The 16,209-nt window shown below is 38.2% G+C and overlaps 2 protein-coding genes across 4 annotated transcripts; one reads left to right on the plus strand and one right to left on the minus strand.

Annotated features, from left to right (window-relative positions):
• Positions 1-1,337: 1,337 nt before the first annotated feature.
• On the minus strand, positions 1,338-10,575 carry LOC125189242 (formin-like protein 20). 2 transcript variants are annotated; one of them, XM_089059598.1, is made up of 17 exons: positions 9,804-10,575; positions 8,521-9,227; positions 8,187-8,408; positions 4,825-8,108; positions 4,348-4,468; positions 4,028-4,099; positions 3,773-3,871; positions 3,629-3,670; positions 3,472-3,552; positions 3,340-3,390; positions 3,187-3,268; positions 3,026-3,120; positions 2,815-2,886; positions 2,620-2,736; positions 2,475-2,543; positions 2,338-2,404; positions 1,338-2,266 (listed from the first exon to the last, which is right to left on the minus strand). In XM_089059598.1, exons 1-17 carry the CDS (start codon positions 9,874-9,876, stop codon positions 2,136-2,138), a joined length of 5,385 nt encoding a protein of 1,794 aa, XP_088915724.1. In that variant the 5' UTR covers positions 9,877-10,575; the 3' UTR covers positions 1,338-2,135. The 2 variants fall into 2 exon arrangements, with proteins under 2 accessions (XP_088915724.1, XP_088915723.1); XM_089059597.1 differs by having other exon boundaries at positions 3,026-3,268.
• A 2,342-nt stretch (positions 10,576-12,917) lies between these two features.
• Positions 12,918-16,192, plus strand: MEE50 (ARM repeat superfamily protein). 2 transcript variants are annotated; one of them, XM_048088238.2, is made up of 4 exons: positions 12,918-13,170; positions 14,077-14,706; positions 14,805-15,681; positions 15,775-16,192. In XM_048088238.2, the coding sequence occupies exons 2-3, from the start codon at positions 14,130-14,132 to the stop codon at positions 15,674-15,676; spliced, it is 1,449 nt and encodes a 482-aa protein (XP_047944195.1). In that variant the 5' UTR covers positions 12,918-13,170; positions 14,077-14,129; the 3' UTR covers positions 15,677-15,681; positions 15,775-16,192. The 2 variants fall into 2 exon arrangements, with proteins under 2 accessions (XP_047944195.1, XP_047944197.1); XM_048088240.2 differs by having other exon boundaries at positions 15,795-16,192.
• Positions 16,193-16,209: the final 17 nt, after the last annotated feature.

Raw genomic sequence — 16,209 nt, forward strand, 5'->3', positions numbered from 1 at the left:
CTCTGTGATCAAGCTCCAAGTTTTCTGTTACTAGCACATTTCTGCAAAAAATTATGTGCTTCATTTTAGTTAATGCTAATATCATCATAAGTTCATAACTGGTAGGTCCTATTCTTTGTCTCGCAACTTTACGTGTTATACTATTAAATCTATAGTTTTAATAGCATTTATTATTATAATTATTATTAATGATCTTTGGTTGACATTTATTACTAAAAAAGTAAAGCTTAAAGACTATATACCTTAATTAATTGTGAGATCTATTACAAGCAAAGGAGTAAAACTCATAATTATGTATATTAACTGGGTGGATATATCAATCATACTTATTAATTAGACTTATATGGAATTGAAACAGAAATTGAAAGAAATACTAAGAATTTAAGATAGAATAACATTATAAAAAAAAAGGTTGCCGTATAAGAAGGGGAAAAAATTGCACTCTCTGTGATACAGTTGACACTAGGTATCTTTCCCATCTCTCTACTTGGAAGCTACATTGACCATGCCAAATAAGTCGATTAAATAGTCTTCTATAGTTCTATATATGATCATAAAGGTTGTGACGAAATGGATGTGTGTCCGAATATGCAATGCATCTGTGATTCCCTAAAATGTACCCCATCTCACATGCATTATTTTTCACTTTTTGCTGTCACAAAAGATGGACTGGTCTAAGTAATCCCAAAACTTGTGAGATGAAGGCCATTCATTTGTATATGTTACATGACAAAGGAGATGGTGTTATAACAAGTTCAATCATGGGGCCATGCTAAGAATTAGTAGTACATCTCTTGTCTTGGTCTTAAATCGACGAATGAAGTTCCCTCTCTTTAGATGTAAAATTTTGTCACTTATCCGATGGTGTAAATTGACGATTGAGCTAGCTCGGAGTGCGCCTTGGATAGACAATCAATCTGTCGATTATGTTAAGAGATGAAGTTCTTCTACTCATGGCTGAATTGGGAGATACAGAAAACCTATAATAATGGAAATTGGACATATTGGGGCCATGTTATTAGCCTAATATAAACATAATGAACAAAAATAAATCAATAACTTGAAAGTGAAACATTCCATATATAGAAATGATTGTCTCCATCAAAATAGAGGAGTTATGTTCAGTGAAGAGTGGGCTTCCATAGAAAGAAAGGACTACTTCCTTCATATAAAAAAAAAAAAGAATGGCATAGGAATAGACAAGTCTATTTATAACTATAATACCCTAAAAGACGAAACATAAAGGAAATATTCTATAATCAATCAAATTCCAATATTTCTCTATAACAAAAAACACTAGTTATCAATTAATAAGAATATAAAAACGCAATAAAACGAATGCTTTTTCATTAATGAATGAATCATGTATTCTAAAACTTCCTGTAAAAAAGGTTACTATATCTATATTTGACTAACACAGCCTATTTTCTATATCAACTAACTGCTGTACAACAAAATTTCTTGGAAGGTTCTCTTCCCTCTACAAGGAGGAACCCAGCCATTTTCTATGCTACAGCAAAGAATCAGTGTTAATCTCTAACTAGATGGTTAGTGCTCTCTGTACATGAAGCATTTTCGTATCAGCAATCTTCATTATAGTTCCAGGATGTCCTCGCGTAGCTGATGTCGGACATGGACACGAGAGCTCGAGCACCCCCGATCAATTCCACCTGTGCTGAACATTTATCTCGGAGATAGATGAGTGGGCCGACCGAACATACCTCTGATCAGAAGCAGGACCATATTTATATAGAGCTTGGAGGGAGCTAAAGTCGAAAAATTCCAGCTGCTTATGTGTTGAAGCCAAAATTTTCCGAAAATAAATAAATTTAGAAAAATGTTGCTGGGGGTGCTCGAGCCTCCCCCAGCTCTGGCCCCTGCCTCTGATGACTTGGTTTGTGAATAAGCCCTTCTCCATTAAGTACAGCCCCGAGACTAGCGTATCAGCTGCCTGCGTCATCTAAAGCAGCCAGGAAAGAGCCGCTGGCACTCTCGTAACTGCTCCATTTGCAGACCTTGAGGTTTTGCAAAGCCTCAACAGCGCCCTTCCGGCTTCTTTTTTTTTCCGGATGCGCATTGCTGGTTGATCCAGCAGTGGCTGTCTCCAATGTTTCTCTTACTTTCTTTGTTCATATTTAATTCTTGGCCGCGTTCTCTGCAGCTTCAGCCTCCTTTTGAGCCTTCTTCTTGTCTGCTTCAGCCTGCTTGATGTTTTCATCGCAGGCTGTTTGGAATAGCTTCACGAAGTTTGAGAGGGTTGCAGTAACTGGATAAATTAAAACACACTGGCTCAGCAGTCTGAAATGTGAATGGCACACCCCAGAATTTTCAAGTTACCTTGCTCGAGAGGGGTTCGGTTAGGATCTTCACCAAAGTATGTAGCCACTGCTTCAGCATTTTTACCCTACCAAATGGCTCAAACCATGAATAATAACCACATTACCAAAGGATATAAAAAATAGGTGGAATTTTACCGCAAGAGAATATGTATTCATTACAGCAGTCACTTCACTTTCAGCAGTACCAACAAATTCCTTCAACGTCTGCCAAACACAGCGACACGAAAATTTTGGTTCAGAAAATTGTGTTAGCATGTACAAGATGGTCTAGAATTTGTACCCTGTGAAAAATTTCGGAGACAGGACCATCATGTTCCGAAGCATCCATTTCCTGCTTCACCTTCTCTAAACCCTTGGAGATAGATGTCATTTCATCTGCCAATGACTTTAGTTGAATCTACAGAAAAGGAAGTCATTCCCGATCAATTTAAGGCTGTAAAAGTCATAAATCTTGTATTGTAGCTGAGATAAGAACCTTGGTGGAAGCTTCCAGGTTAGGAAGATCTTTGTAAAAGTCTAGAAGATCTGGATTCTTCGCGCCAAGTGCCTGTAAATCAAAAATGCGGTAGGACTCAAGGAAGATGTATAATGTACTATTAATCAGAAAACATGAATATCAACATATGTAACTAGTAAATGAAGGAAGAAGTAATTCTGCTAGTGTCAAAAATGGTATATGCAGATACCTTACAAAGATAATGCATAAGTGTCATCCTGCAAGTGGTTGACCGTGTATCCGTCAGTTTCAAAAGACTATCCAGTTTGTATCCGACAGCAGCACCTAAATGACAGGACATTAAAATTAAACATCCTAAATTTAAACAATATTTACTCAAAATATGCATACCTTTAGCAGTTCCCTCATTCAATGTATTTCCAAGAACTAATATTTTCTGCAAGATTTCTCTCAATTTGGTGGAGTTACGGACCTGAAGATGTCAAATTTATTCTAAGTAACTAAATGGGTAAATCATAAACTCACTAGAATCTATCGGTTTACCTCTTCACAGGCAGAGTGTACAATAACCAAGCTTTTTTTGAAATCAGAAAGCTGGGAGGACAAAAAATGAAAGTGAAATCCAAGAAAATTATGCACATTTTATCAAGTAGTAATTCTTAACATCAACCAAACCTGAGAGTTGAATTGAATCTTGAAAAGGAAAACCTTCAATTTAGTCTCCACTCGTGGTGCCTTCATCAGCTCTAGGAAAAACTAAAACATGGAAAATGTCTCAGACAAAAATGAAAAAATCATGTGACTTTATTTCATCAGAAACAAATTAAAATACCTGTTCACACTTTCCCAACATCTCTGGATCACCTGTGTACGTCTAAAGAAATAATGCTAAATCAATTAAAGTGATAGTATAACAGTTATTACAAATTCACTAAATAAATTGAGCATATGTTAGTTTGTCTTTCTGAAATTTCACCTTGAGAAGCTCCATCTCCTCCTTTTTTGGACAAAATTTTATTAGATTTTCTACTTGATCAGCATCCAGAATTGTGTCATCCAGAGCAAGTGCCGCGGCCTGCGAAAGCAAACCATCCAGTATATCAAAAGAAATTTCCAATGTAGCCACACAAAATTTCATTCGAAAAATGGCTTCAACATATAAATTTGCTATTAACATTAAACAATGCAAAAACAAACAATTGACAGAAAAAGATGCACTAGTTTAGCTTACCATCATGTCAGGAAGTGGCATTTTCACTTTTGTAAGCATGATTTCAACATTATAGGCCCTCTTTAGGTCAATCTACAAGATGGCATGAGATTATAGAATAAGAAAATATATTATATAGTTTATCCAAAGACACAATGTGACGAGAATATATACCAGCCTCTATTTCATTTTTCTATAGAGATTTTGAAAAAACTTGTAAAGATTATCCCAAAAAAGTGTATTTTGAAGAAAACAAATTACCCGATAGACTTTCAAAAACTTGCAACAGATGCCCCCAAAAATAAGAAAAACAAATTACTGGATTGACACTACTACATTACCAGCTGGATTTTGGTAGGCTTAGCTTCAGCAACCTTCTTGCCCCCACCTTTGCCTTTATCTTTTGCCGGGGCTGTTGCACAGAAAAGAGTCTCAAGTTCGGACGCATCAAATTCTGGTGCACTAGAATTAGTGGACAAGAAATCAGTAACTTCAAATAATTAAGAGAGATAACAACAAATTCATTAAAACTCCATGCTCATAGATGATATAAAATCCACACAGTATAAGATCTCAAAACCAAGCAACAGGGCATAGTTCATATAGATGAATACATTAAATAATTATTCAGTAGAATTAGAGGGCAGTACATAAGTAAGTTGAAGAAATCAAGAATGGAATAAATTCATTAAAAAGATGATTATTCAGTTGATTCCTTATAAGAACTTGAAAGAAATTACAAAAGATATTGAAGATGATAAAAAATTAATGGATCATCTCTAACTTCAGAAATTTAACAAAGAGAGGAAGAGTAATACACTTGAGGGGTTCCTTGTTTTTGTAATTCTTCCCACAAGCTTCCTTTTAGTGCCCGGCTCACCTTGCTCCAGTGAAGTGGCTTTAAATTGGATTTTTTCACTACGGGGCGTGCCTGCCCTCTACCAGCACCCATTCCTCTACCTCCTCCAGGTGGGGGCGGTGGACCTCCTCGTGGACCTGGTGGCGGTGGTGGACCTCCTCCTCCTGGTGCACCTGGTGGCGGTGGTGGGCCGGGTGGACCACCACCAGGAGGAGGTGGTGGACGTGGGCCTCCTCCCATTGGTGGAGGGGGAGGAGGAGGGCCACCCCCAGGAAGAGGTGGTGGAGGCGGAGCTCCTCCGGGCGGAGGGGGTGATGGTGGTGCTCCTCCTCCAGGCGGAGGTGGTGGTGGAGGTGGTGCTCCTCCAGGAGGAGGTGGAGGTGGAGGTGGTGCTCCTCCAGGAGGAGGTGGAGGTGGAGGTGGTGCTCCTCCAAAAGGTGGAGGTGGTGGTGGAGGTGGTGCTCCTCCAGGCGGAGGTGGTGGTGGAGGGGGCGCTCCTCCAAAAGGTGGAGGGGGCGGGGGAGGTGGTGCTCCTCCAATAGGTGGAGGGGGTGGGGGAGGTGCAGTAGCACAAGGAGGAGTCGGTGGGGGCGGCGGTGGGGGTGGTGGAGCACATGATGTTGAAGGAGGTAATGTTTCAGCAGCGGAAGAGGTTGGCGGTGGAGGAGGAGGTGGTGGTGGAGGAGGAGGTGCTGCTTTAGAAACAATAGATGGTGGGATTGGTGGAGAAGGATCATTAGCGGGAGGTGGAGGCTGAATTAGTGTAGCACCACTTGCAGGAGAAGGAGACGGAAAAGGTTGAGTAGGTGTTCCAAATAAAGCAAGGGGATGTGGAAATCCTGGAAGACCGGGAGGTATTGATGTTGGTTGTGGAGCACCAGTCAGTTGAGATAGAGATTGAGGGAAATAATAAACGCCCTGATTAGGAGGTAGTGACGGATAAGCAGAGTGAAAAGTAAATGGAAATTGACCTGGAGTTGAAGAATTTGCTAATACTAGAACAACAGTACACCAAGGGGGTGGTGGAGGTGGAGGGGGTGGTGGGATAACCGTACTGGTATTCTCCACACTAGACGAGGTAGGAGGTATGGGTATTTGAGGAGGAATTAGGTTTCCTTGCAAATTGATAGCTAAGTTAGAATCCACAAACAATGGTGAGGGAGTTGAAGGCCCAGGGGTGGTAGACGAAGATAATACTTGAAAAGTTGCATTCTGGAATGATGGAGGTGATGCATGTGCAGGTGGCGCTGGTGGTGGCAATGAATAAGTAACTGTGTGAGTAGATGGAAGAGGCGGAGGCGGGGGTGCGGGGGTGGAAATTGGCTGAGATGGAGGCGAAGTTGTGGGAATGGGAGTGGGCTGAGATGGAGGCGGAGGGGGAGGCACAGGTGGAGGAATGGTTGTAAGCTTGGATGGAGGGGGAGGGGGAGGCACATGAATAGGTGTGGTCGTGGGTTGAGACTGGGGCACTGGTGGGGATGGAGATATAGACAGAGCTATAAGTGGAGGTGGGGGTGGGGGTGGAGGTGGAGGCAGAAGCGACAAGCTTAGTTCTTCGTCATGAGTAATTGATGTAAATGGTGAAGCAGGTTTTTCTGATAATGATTGTGATGAAGGTGCTTCCAATGCAGAATTGTAGATGGAAGATGAAGAAGTATGTTTGGTGTGCAGCTCTACTAGACTAAGTTCATTGGGCTCTTGTATGACTTGTGCTTTAGAGGGAGAAGTTGGGGCACGAGCCGTTTTGGCTACGGCTACTGATAAATCCGGAAATAATGGAGAAGCAGTGTGGGATGCAGGAGCAGATTGGGGCTTTTTTTTCCCTCCAGATACAGAATCCTTGCAAAGAGCTAATAATTCTGGAGCACTGTTATGTCTTGACCGAGGATAATGTACATGCATTGAATTCATGTAAGAACCTTTGTTAGAAGGTATCCACCTCGTTACAGCATTTGGCTTAGCTATTCTGGCTATCGGTGAATCTTGCTTCTTACTTTTCTTACTGGTAACAACTGCATCTGGATCAGATCTTGATCTGTGCACCGGCTGTTTCATATGGGCAATTGAAAGGCCCATGTGCTCATTATTATCAACACCTAATTTCTCATTTGAACCTTCCTTTTCACTTTTCATCATCAAGCGCACTGCTTCTATTTGTTTATTATCCTCTTCTTCAAACTTGTTGAGCTTACCATCGTTCTTGCACAAGGTTTCTGCATCGGTGACAACCTCGGAAAACACATACCTCGACTCTTGTTTGGCTTGCCCAATCTGCATCAAGTTACTAAGAGGATCCGGGCTGCCATGAATGCTGCTGGCCTTATCCATAGTACACTCTTGAAATGCATGTTGTTCCAGTTCATCCTTCAAGGGAATGTCATGACGACCTTCATCAACCCAAGCTTCATCAACCACAGATTTATCAACCTTGGGTTCATCCATAAGAGATTTATCAACCTTGGGTTCATCAACAAGAGATTTATCAACCTTGGGTTCATCAACAAGAGATTTATGAACGTTGGCTTCATCAACCAGAGATTTATCAACATTGGGTTCATCAGCCCGAGATTTATCAACATGGACTTCATCAACCCGAGATTTATCCACCTGGGCTTCATCAACCAGAGATTTATCCACCTGGGCTTCGTCCACCGTGGATTCATCAACCTGGGCTTCATCAACCAGAGATTTATCCACCTGGGCTTCATCAACCCGAAATTTATCCACCTGGGCTTCATCAACCAGAGATTTATCCACCTGGGCTTCGTCCACCATGGATTCATCAACCTGGGCTTCATCAACCAGAGATTTATCCACCTGGGCTTCATCAACCCGAAATTTATCCACCTGGGCTTCATCAACCAGAGATTTATCCACCTGGGCTTCGTCCACCATGGATTCATCAACCTGGGCTTCATCAACCAGAGATTTATCCACCTGGGCTTCATCAACCAGAGATTTATCCACCTGGGCTTCATCATCAACCAGAGAATTATCCACCTGGGCGTCGTCCACCATTGATTCATCAACCTGGGCTTCATCAACATGGGTACTAACTGCAACTGGATAGTCATCCGATACCACCTTACCATCCTGCGCATCAACGAAACTGCTAAAGATCTCATCTGCCTCAAAAAATTCTTCAGGAGTGGCAACTTCTGTTTCACTGTCATCTTCGTCAGCTTCGTTCACAGCTTCTGTGGTGATGATTGACAGGAGTGAAGTTGCATCTGAGAAGCGTACCTGATACAGAGAAGTAGATTTTCAACCAGTAAGGTACCAGAAACTGAGGAACTTGGCACAAGCCATGCAAAATTGTACCTCTGCTGTGAATTCCCTCGAGATAAGGTCCTTTGTATCCCAAAGAACATCTATTTCGTTACGTGTCAGCATCAAAACATTTGCTCGAACAAATTCAGTATGGAACATAATTCGAAAAATCATTTTCTCGCTCACTAGATCATCCTCCAAATGGGTGCACTCAAGGACAACATCTCCTTGAACATGGCAATGGATATCTATTGTTACTAGATCACACTCTTCCTGCAACAAAGATCATAATCATCAACAAAGCCTAGTGAACCCAAGATATTGTTAAAGTAAATAGTTGTGGTAACCAATTCCAATTTAACTTTAAAATTTAATATGTTATTACCTTTTGAAAGTAAGGTATATCTTTTGACATGTTAGAAGATGAAAACAAAAGCTTTGTAGTTATATTGGACAATCTGGAAGAAGAATCATGACCATATACTCGTACTATCGGTCGACATCCTTGTCCATTTTCATATCGAGGAAGGGCTTGAAGTATCATGCAATCCAAAGCCAAAGGCGCATCTGATGATGGCCAATCCAACGGAGAACTTCTTTTACTGATGTACTGAAGATACCTGAGCTGAGACGGCTGTGGATTCAAAGGAGTCAAAAGGGAAAGAAGGTCCTTGGGCGCTTGTTTGTATACCATTTCAAGTGTCTTCTGCTCACCAGTATATTGTTTCCTGTAAAGAAGAAGGCCAGCTAGCATAAATGCAAGCACAGGCCATCCTCCTTTTTCACAAAGCATTAAAAGAATATTATGTTGCCCCTCAAGCGACAACCAGTTCTCACTTGATCGCAAAAAGTGATTTATTGTCTCCATGGGTAACAGTGGACACCTTTCATACTGCTGAGGATAATCCATGACTGTCATATCATACTGAGCTAACAAATCAGATAATAGGCTTCTACTGTCCCCTTCTTTGAAATTGAAAACCATGAAAGCGCCATCAGGGTAGTGACTTTGTAGCTGAGGTACAATCCCATTCATGTATGACTTGTACTCGTCCTCATCAAGCACTTGAGTAGAGAAGCAGCAATCGAACACTGCATTGAGAGCAAAACAAATGGCATCATTTAATCTAAATAGTAACATTAATACCAAATATTGCAAAACCACAAATATATGAACTGTTTCCAGCATGCAAAAGGTGAGATCTCAGTTCAACAAGGAAAATGTCATGAAGAAACTTTAAAGGTCGTCCGCAACAAAATTGATCAACCATGTCATGCAATCCTTTATTTCAAATAATACCAAAACCAAACAAAAAACCAAAGGAGGGGAATGCAAACTTTTCTAGCATTTCATGGTAGTAAATATCCTAAACAACTTGTTACACGACATAACATTGAGTCGCACAGTTTACACCTATCTCCTCACATGAAAGTATGGATCAGCTCTATTCAGCAACATGTTCAGTCTTAATGCAAATTATGCAAATTCATCACAGGATTTAACTTCAAGATTATGGGGCAGAAGACAAGAAATAGTTCTCTGGTACACCTATCCTTGAGCAAGGATTTTGCACAATTTAGTCTCATAGCTTATACTACATTAACCACATCACAAAATTATCAACTATAATGCCATTAAAAGGCAAGAAAAACTAACTCGAAGCATACCATAGACCCTCTCAGTGATTTCCAGAAGTCGATCCGGCGGCTTCCGGTAGAAGAACCTTCTAAACAGCGCCATTCTAGTGGCGCTGTCTTATCCCTGATTGGATCCAAAACTCCTTTTCCCAATCCAATCTCTCGATCCTGTTCTCGCCAATCACAATTAACGAAAAGTTCTCCATAATTCACTGATTAGCACCATAATGCGATCACATATTCACTCCCGCGCCAATCACCGCCATAATGCAGTATGAATTCGGTTCCGCTAGCAACACTTCACACACAAGACCAATATGCAAGCAGGATCATGCAATTTCAGCTAAGGCTTTGACCCCTCAAACAACAATCCAACAGTAAATTGTTGCAATATCCGATGAATTGAGCTCAATTAACAGGGGTAATGAATTATATCTTCAAGGAGGATTATGAAGCAAGTGGAACAGTAGAGAATTGATCAATTCTAAGTCTAAGGGTTTGAGGCCAGGGAAAAAAACTAGAAATTAGAGGGAAAAAACAATTATTTCCCTTTCTTCCTAAAAATTAATGCAAAGGGAATAATAGATGCATGCAGAGGGGAGGAGAGAGAGAAACAGATATCATGCAGTTGAGTGCATTAGGGGAATAAGCATCCGATTAAATCTGTATAGGGTTTGAGGTAGAAATTTGACAGGGAAAACAATGTTTTCCGATGGCGATTGGATTTTGTTAACCCCAGTTTTTCTGATCAATTGAATGAAGAAAGTATTTGGAAAAAGGAAAGATTAACATGCAGAGAGAGAGAGATCATGGAGTTGTCTGTATTTGGGGAAGAAGCGTCGATCAGGTAAGATACGCCTGACCATGACAGAGATTCAAAGCGACTCCAATTTTTTTCCTTAATTTTTTTTTAGTATTTTTTTACTTTTTTTTTTTTGTTTTTCCCTTTTAATTAATATTTTCCTAGATTTCATGGCCCCATTTTAGAAGAATATTTGTATCATGACACTTTTTAGTTTGCTACTATATGCTCTGGGGACTTTAATATCATTAAATAGAGAAAGGTGGTTTTTGGCTTCGAGCTTAGGGGATTTAATAGTATCATTACTTCAAAATAATTCTTTCTTTTCTTTAAATAATTCTTTCTTTTCTTTAAATAATTCTTTTTTTTTAAATGACTTGAAATACTATAATTTGCTGTATTAGCTCATAGTTTAAGGGGATGATTAGCTATTAGGGGATAGTTATATTTCTTTCATTTTAAGCTAATTATATAAATAAATGGCATTTCATTTTTTATAAGTTTCACTATTTATAATACATCAAATGAAGTGGGTCACGTTATATGTTAATAATGTCATAATCCAATTTCTTCTTTATCTTTCTCATATTTTATCAAATTTATATTAAAAAATATTTCATCTACTATCAGATTTATGAAATAGACTTAAGAGCGTGTATAACTATACAAGTAAAAGTCTCATATTTAGTTTATTTATAAAATTTGCATTGTAAGTTTTAAATTAATTTTTAATAGATTTAATAAATGGTCTCTAAACTATGCCGTTTTTTGTGTACGCAGTATCTGTTACTTGGGGTATGCATATAAACAACCAACAACAAAGCAATTCATGTGATGAGATATGCATGTGCTACCGAGACTTGAGTCTGTAGATCTTGGGAGTCGGCCTTGACTTGTAGGGAAGGGACTAATGTATAATTGTGTGTGAAGTTTTTTTTTATATTTTTTTTATAACCAAAATGACTCCAAATACTCATGTTTGTTTGACATGATTGTGGTTTGGGAATGTAATCTGATTCCAAAATTTTAAATTTCTTTGTTTGGATAAAATATGGAAAGTAAAATGATTTCTAATTGTTAAATTAATGTGTTTGGCTGAATTATAAGAAATTAAGGAAAGTAATCGTATTCCTAAAATCAAGGAATTTAATATAAAATATGAGGATTCTTATTCTTTGGCTAAACCCAAGTATTCCTTTTTCCTAATCTAGGATTTTAAAAGAACAGTTTTCTCTCATGACTGAAGAACGGTTTTCTATCATGTCTCCACTCTGCCGCTCTGCATCTCTCGTCTCTGTGCGTATTTTTCTTGTTCAAACTTTCATGGAGTTAACAATTCCTTCTTCAAGCTTTCATGTATAACTCCAATTTAAAGTGAAATCTTTAATTAGCTGCTAGTAGTATAATGAGTAATTCTGACATTAATAAAGAGAATTGCGTCATATCCATGAAGATGAAAAAAGCAATCGGTAATCATATTTTTGACGATATTATGCATTTTTTTTTTTGTTATTTGCTCAAGTTTCGACCAAACACATGAATTATAATCTACTGGATTCATATTTTTAAGAATCACATTCCTCGTAATCATAAATCCTAAGAATCATAATACCAGAAATCAAAATCTTAGAAATCAAAATCCTAGTAATCATTTTCCCTGATAACTTTACTTTCCTTACTAACAACGAGGCTTAATTTAGAGTTTCTAAATCGATAGTCTTCTCATGTAACCTTGTAATATCAGGAAAACATATATATATTCATTCAGTTCTGTGTTAGTTGATGCAATAATTTTAGGTACAAGATTTAAGACGATTGATATTTAAAGGTTATGTGGATAAAGAATAAAGTGTGAACAAATTTAGAACAGAAAAAGAAATAAGAGATTAAACTTGAGTAAATACAAAATTTTGGGTATAAAAGAGTAGAGTAAATAACGCGAGAGCTTCAAAATAGAATGCAAAGCAAAGTAGTTCACAGTGTAAGTATTTGTTTTACTAGTGTTTTTATTATGCAAATTATAATCTTATCATACTGATACTAGTGTTTATATTAAAACCATCTAGAATTCAGACCAAATAAAATAATGATGTCAAGTCAAGCATATCTTAAGATTGTTGGCATAATACGTGATACTGCATCGATATAAGTAATACTACTATTATTTTCATATTAAATAATTTATTAAAAAAATTTAAAAGTGTTTTAAAATTATTAATATTATATTTATAATTACTATTTTATCAACAAAAAATTAATAAAACAGTAGTACTTTAGTGACTACAATTAGGTAATGGTATTTAATTGATTCATTCAAAATTCAGATAACTTTTCTCATAATTAAGAACTCCTACATAAAATCATATTCAAAGATTTGCATATTCCCAACAAGATTACAAACAAATGGGCCTTTAAAATTTCTGTGAAACTAGGCTCGTTTGCACGCACAGGAGTACAGGACTGTTTATGAGGGTAGGGTGACGGCTGGATTTCTTCTGCAATCACTTGTTTGAACACGTTCCTCATCAATTTAGGTATCGGATCAGACGCCGCCGGCCGTCCAGCTGTGTAATCGTGCTTCGTTCTGTATCACCTGTAAGCCCTAATTTTTATTTTCTAAATTAATTTTCGATTTTGACAGTTCACGCCTATTTTTTTTTGAAAGAATTCGTGCTAACAAAGATGTAAATTGTCTATTTAATTGCGGGATGGTCTTTTTCGTTTTTGGTTTCGTCTCAATTACTCAAAATGCTTAGCAATCATCAAATTGTTAATCAGAAACTCCTAGTTACGCCCCCGGTTCCTCTGTCAGCTTCTCTCGTGGATCATGTAGCTCGAATAAGCTTCCCTGGTGTTTACAATGCTTGAGGAATAACATGTGAAATTGATTTTGTACTTTGTAGAACAAAATTTAAGTCGACAGTTGTGAATTGGTCTTCCATCTTGTTCTCGGTGGTATGTAACATTAGTTAAGTCTAGTGTAAATACTTGGATTTTAAACATATCATTTGGTTACTGTGCTGTTAGGGTGTAAGAACTATAAGGTTTCCATGATGTTAAGAGGCGCAGTTTGTATTCAAAAACCATTTGTGTTATATGAAGCTATTTTTCCCAATTAGCTGTATAGATACATGCCAACATGTTCTTGGTGGGACACCTTAGTGACTTGTAATGCATTTCCCCTTTTATCTCCTATTGTTCTGTTATAGTACTATTTTACTTATTATTGGCATAGCCCAAGTTTTTTAATCATGGTAGATTAGCTTTGTGATTAGTTGGCTAGCTAGCTTCCCAATTGTCTTTATTTACTAAACATAAGATATACTCAAAGCTCAGTTACATGGAGTACTATAATAGGGATTTCGGATCTGTTTCTATGATGTGAATTTTGAGAAAGTGAACCCCAGTACTGCTGTTTTCATAAGTTGTTGGTTGGTGCTGGACATAAGTATAGTACTATTATTTTTTCTGTATTAATCTATATCATATTCTTCCTCTCAGGAATTGAATTCTGGAGTCTTATATTCGTACGCCACTGTAACTCTGTACCTACGATGAATACAATGGAAAATGTATTTCAGCAGCTCTTAGCTGCTTCTGGCTCTTCCACAGTGAAAGAATCACTTGACTGTCTCATTGAAACTGCAAAAACTTCTGATGGCCGATTAGACCTTGCTTGCAAGCGTATTGTTGTACCAGTACTCAGGCTCTGCCAGTCTCCACCTTCTGCCGAAGAACTTTTCTTGTCGATAAAGCTGCTTAGAAACTTGTGTGCTGGAGAGAGTAAAAATCAGGACCTATTTATTCATCAAAACGGTGTTGCTATTATTTTGGGTCTCATCAAATCTATGGGGTTTGTTTCCAGTAGTTCTGATAATAGGACACTTCATATGGTATTGCAACTCTTGGGAAATGTTTCATTAGCTGGTGAACAACATCAAGGCGTTATATGGCGCGAAATGTTCCCCTTTGGATTTCTAGATATTGCTAGAGTTCAAAGCAAGGAAATATGTGATACTTTGTCCATGGTTATCTATACATGTGTTGAGGGCAGCAACAAGTCATCCGTAGAGTTGCTTGGAGATGCAGGAATGGACATTGTAGTAGAAATTATACGAACTGCTACAATAGGTACCCAACTTTATAGCCTATTTCTTGCTACTAGTACTGTTTATTTGTGAAAAGGTCAATTTCATGTGACATGTTCATTTTCATTTGGTCTTTTGCAGTTGGATATAAAGAGCACTGGGTGAAATGGCTTCTGTTCAAAATATGTTTTGAAGATTCTTATTTTTCACCACTTTTCTCTAAATTATCTCCGGTTGCTGAAGATGAGAACTCTGATATGAATGTAGCTGGAATTAATAGTTTTGGAGCTGAACAAGCGTTATTACTGGGTATTCTAGCAGAAATTCTTAATGAGCAACTTGGAGATATAGTTGTTTCTAATGAATTTTCATTGTTCCTATTCAAGATATTGAGAAACATTGTTGGGGTTGTTGACTTTAGTACTAGAGGAAAATTGCGTCTTCCAACTGGTTCAGCTGATGTCGACATCATGGGCTACTCCCTGTCCTTATTAAGAGATATTAGTGCATGCCAAGGTCAAAATGTTAAGAACCAGGGTGAAGATGCTGTAGATATGCTAGTCTCAGCTGGGCTAGTTAAGTTTCTTATTAGATTGCTCCGAGACCTAGAGCCTCCAGCAATGATTAGGAAAGTGGCGGTCGACAACAATAAGGTAGAAGACTCAACTTCAAAGTCTTCAAAGTATCAGAGCCCTTACATAGGTTTCCGCAAAGATTTGGTTGCCATCATTGGGAATTGTAGCTACCGCAGGAAGCACGTTCAGGATGAAATAAGAGAACAAGACGGAATTCTTCTTTTGTTACAACAGAACGTCACTGATGAAGATAGTCCATTCTTGAGGGAGTGGGGCATCTGGTCAATGAGAAATGTTTTCGAAGGTAATGAAGAAAACCAAAAATTAGTTGCTCAATTGGAGCTCCAGAGATCTGTGGATACTCCTGAGATCACTGAGATGGGCCTCCGGGTAGAAATTGATCCAAAAACTCAGCGCCCAAAGCTTGTAAATGCCTAATCAAGGTACATCTCTGTGTTATGTTTCTTTTTACTATCACTTATGTTCTTGTATCATTTTATCAGTGCCTTTATATATTGACTAACTATATGCTTTAGTATCGTGTGTTTGCCTGAAGGAATGAGTTGGAGGGCGCCATTTGTGTGTGGAATGGAGAAACTCATTGAACCAGGGGGTGAACATGTGAACGTTGTCATACACAATATCGTTCATAGCTCGAGAAACACACTAGCTGACAGGTTAACGACATTCTGGAGACTGCAGTAGCCAGCTGGTTTCTGCATAAATGCATGATATAACTCATTAGTGCATGATATTTTCCAGTTCAAAGACTCTTAGCTTATTTCCAGTCATAATATTTTGTTTTACTTACCTTTTGCTTGTAAAAATTGCTGTATTTTGGTAGATATGCACTTGCATTACTTAAATCGAGTACTATTGACATTTTTTTTCTGGAAGACAAGTATTTTATTAATATTTTGAATAAAAATTATAGTAGATGAAAATTCAGGGCGAGAGATGTTAGCCACGTA

Source organism: Salvia hispanica, chromosome 5, assembly GCF_029641045.1.
Source record: "Salvia hispanica isolate PSC_SH4W2 chromosome 5, Shi_PSC_v1, whole genome shotgun sequence".
Taxonomy (NCBI): Eukaryota; Viridiplantae; Streptophyta; class Magnoliopsida; order Lamiales; family Lamiaceae; genus Salvia; species Salvia hispanica.

Excerpts from the sequence above, each read along its gene's own strand:
- LOC125189242 (XM_089059597.1), bottom strand. The coding sequence starts at position 9,876 with ATGGCGCTGTTTAGAAGGTTCTTCTACCGGAAGCCGCCGGATCGACTT. Across the intron at positions 8,109-8,186 it reads CGAGGGAATTCACAGCAGAG|GTACGCTTCTCAGATGCAAC; the intron begins GTACAATTTTGC and ends TCTCTGTATCAG. Across the intron at positions 3,872-4,027 it reads TGCCACTTCCTGACATGATG|GCCGCGGCACTTGCTCTGGA; the intron begins GTAAGCTAAACT and ends TTGCTTTCGCAG.
- MEE50 (XM_048088238.2), top strand. The coding sequence starts at position 14,130 with ATGAATACAATGGAAAATGTATTTCAGCAGCTCTTAGCTGCTTCTGGC. Across the intron at positions 14,707-14,804 it reads TATACGAACTGCTACAATAG|TTGGATATAAAGAGCACTGG; the intron begins GTACCCAACTTT and ends GGTCTTTTGCAG.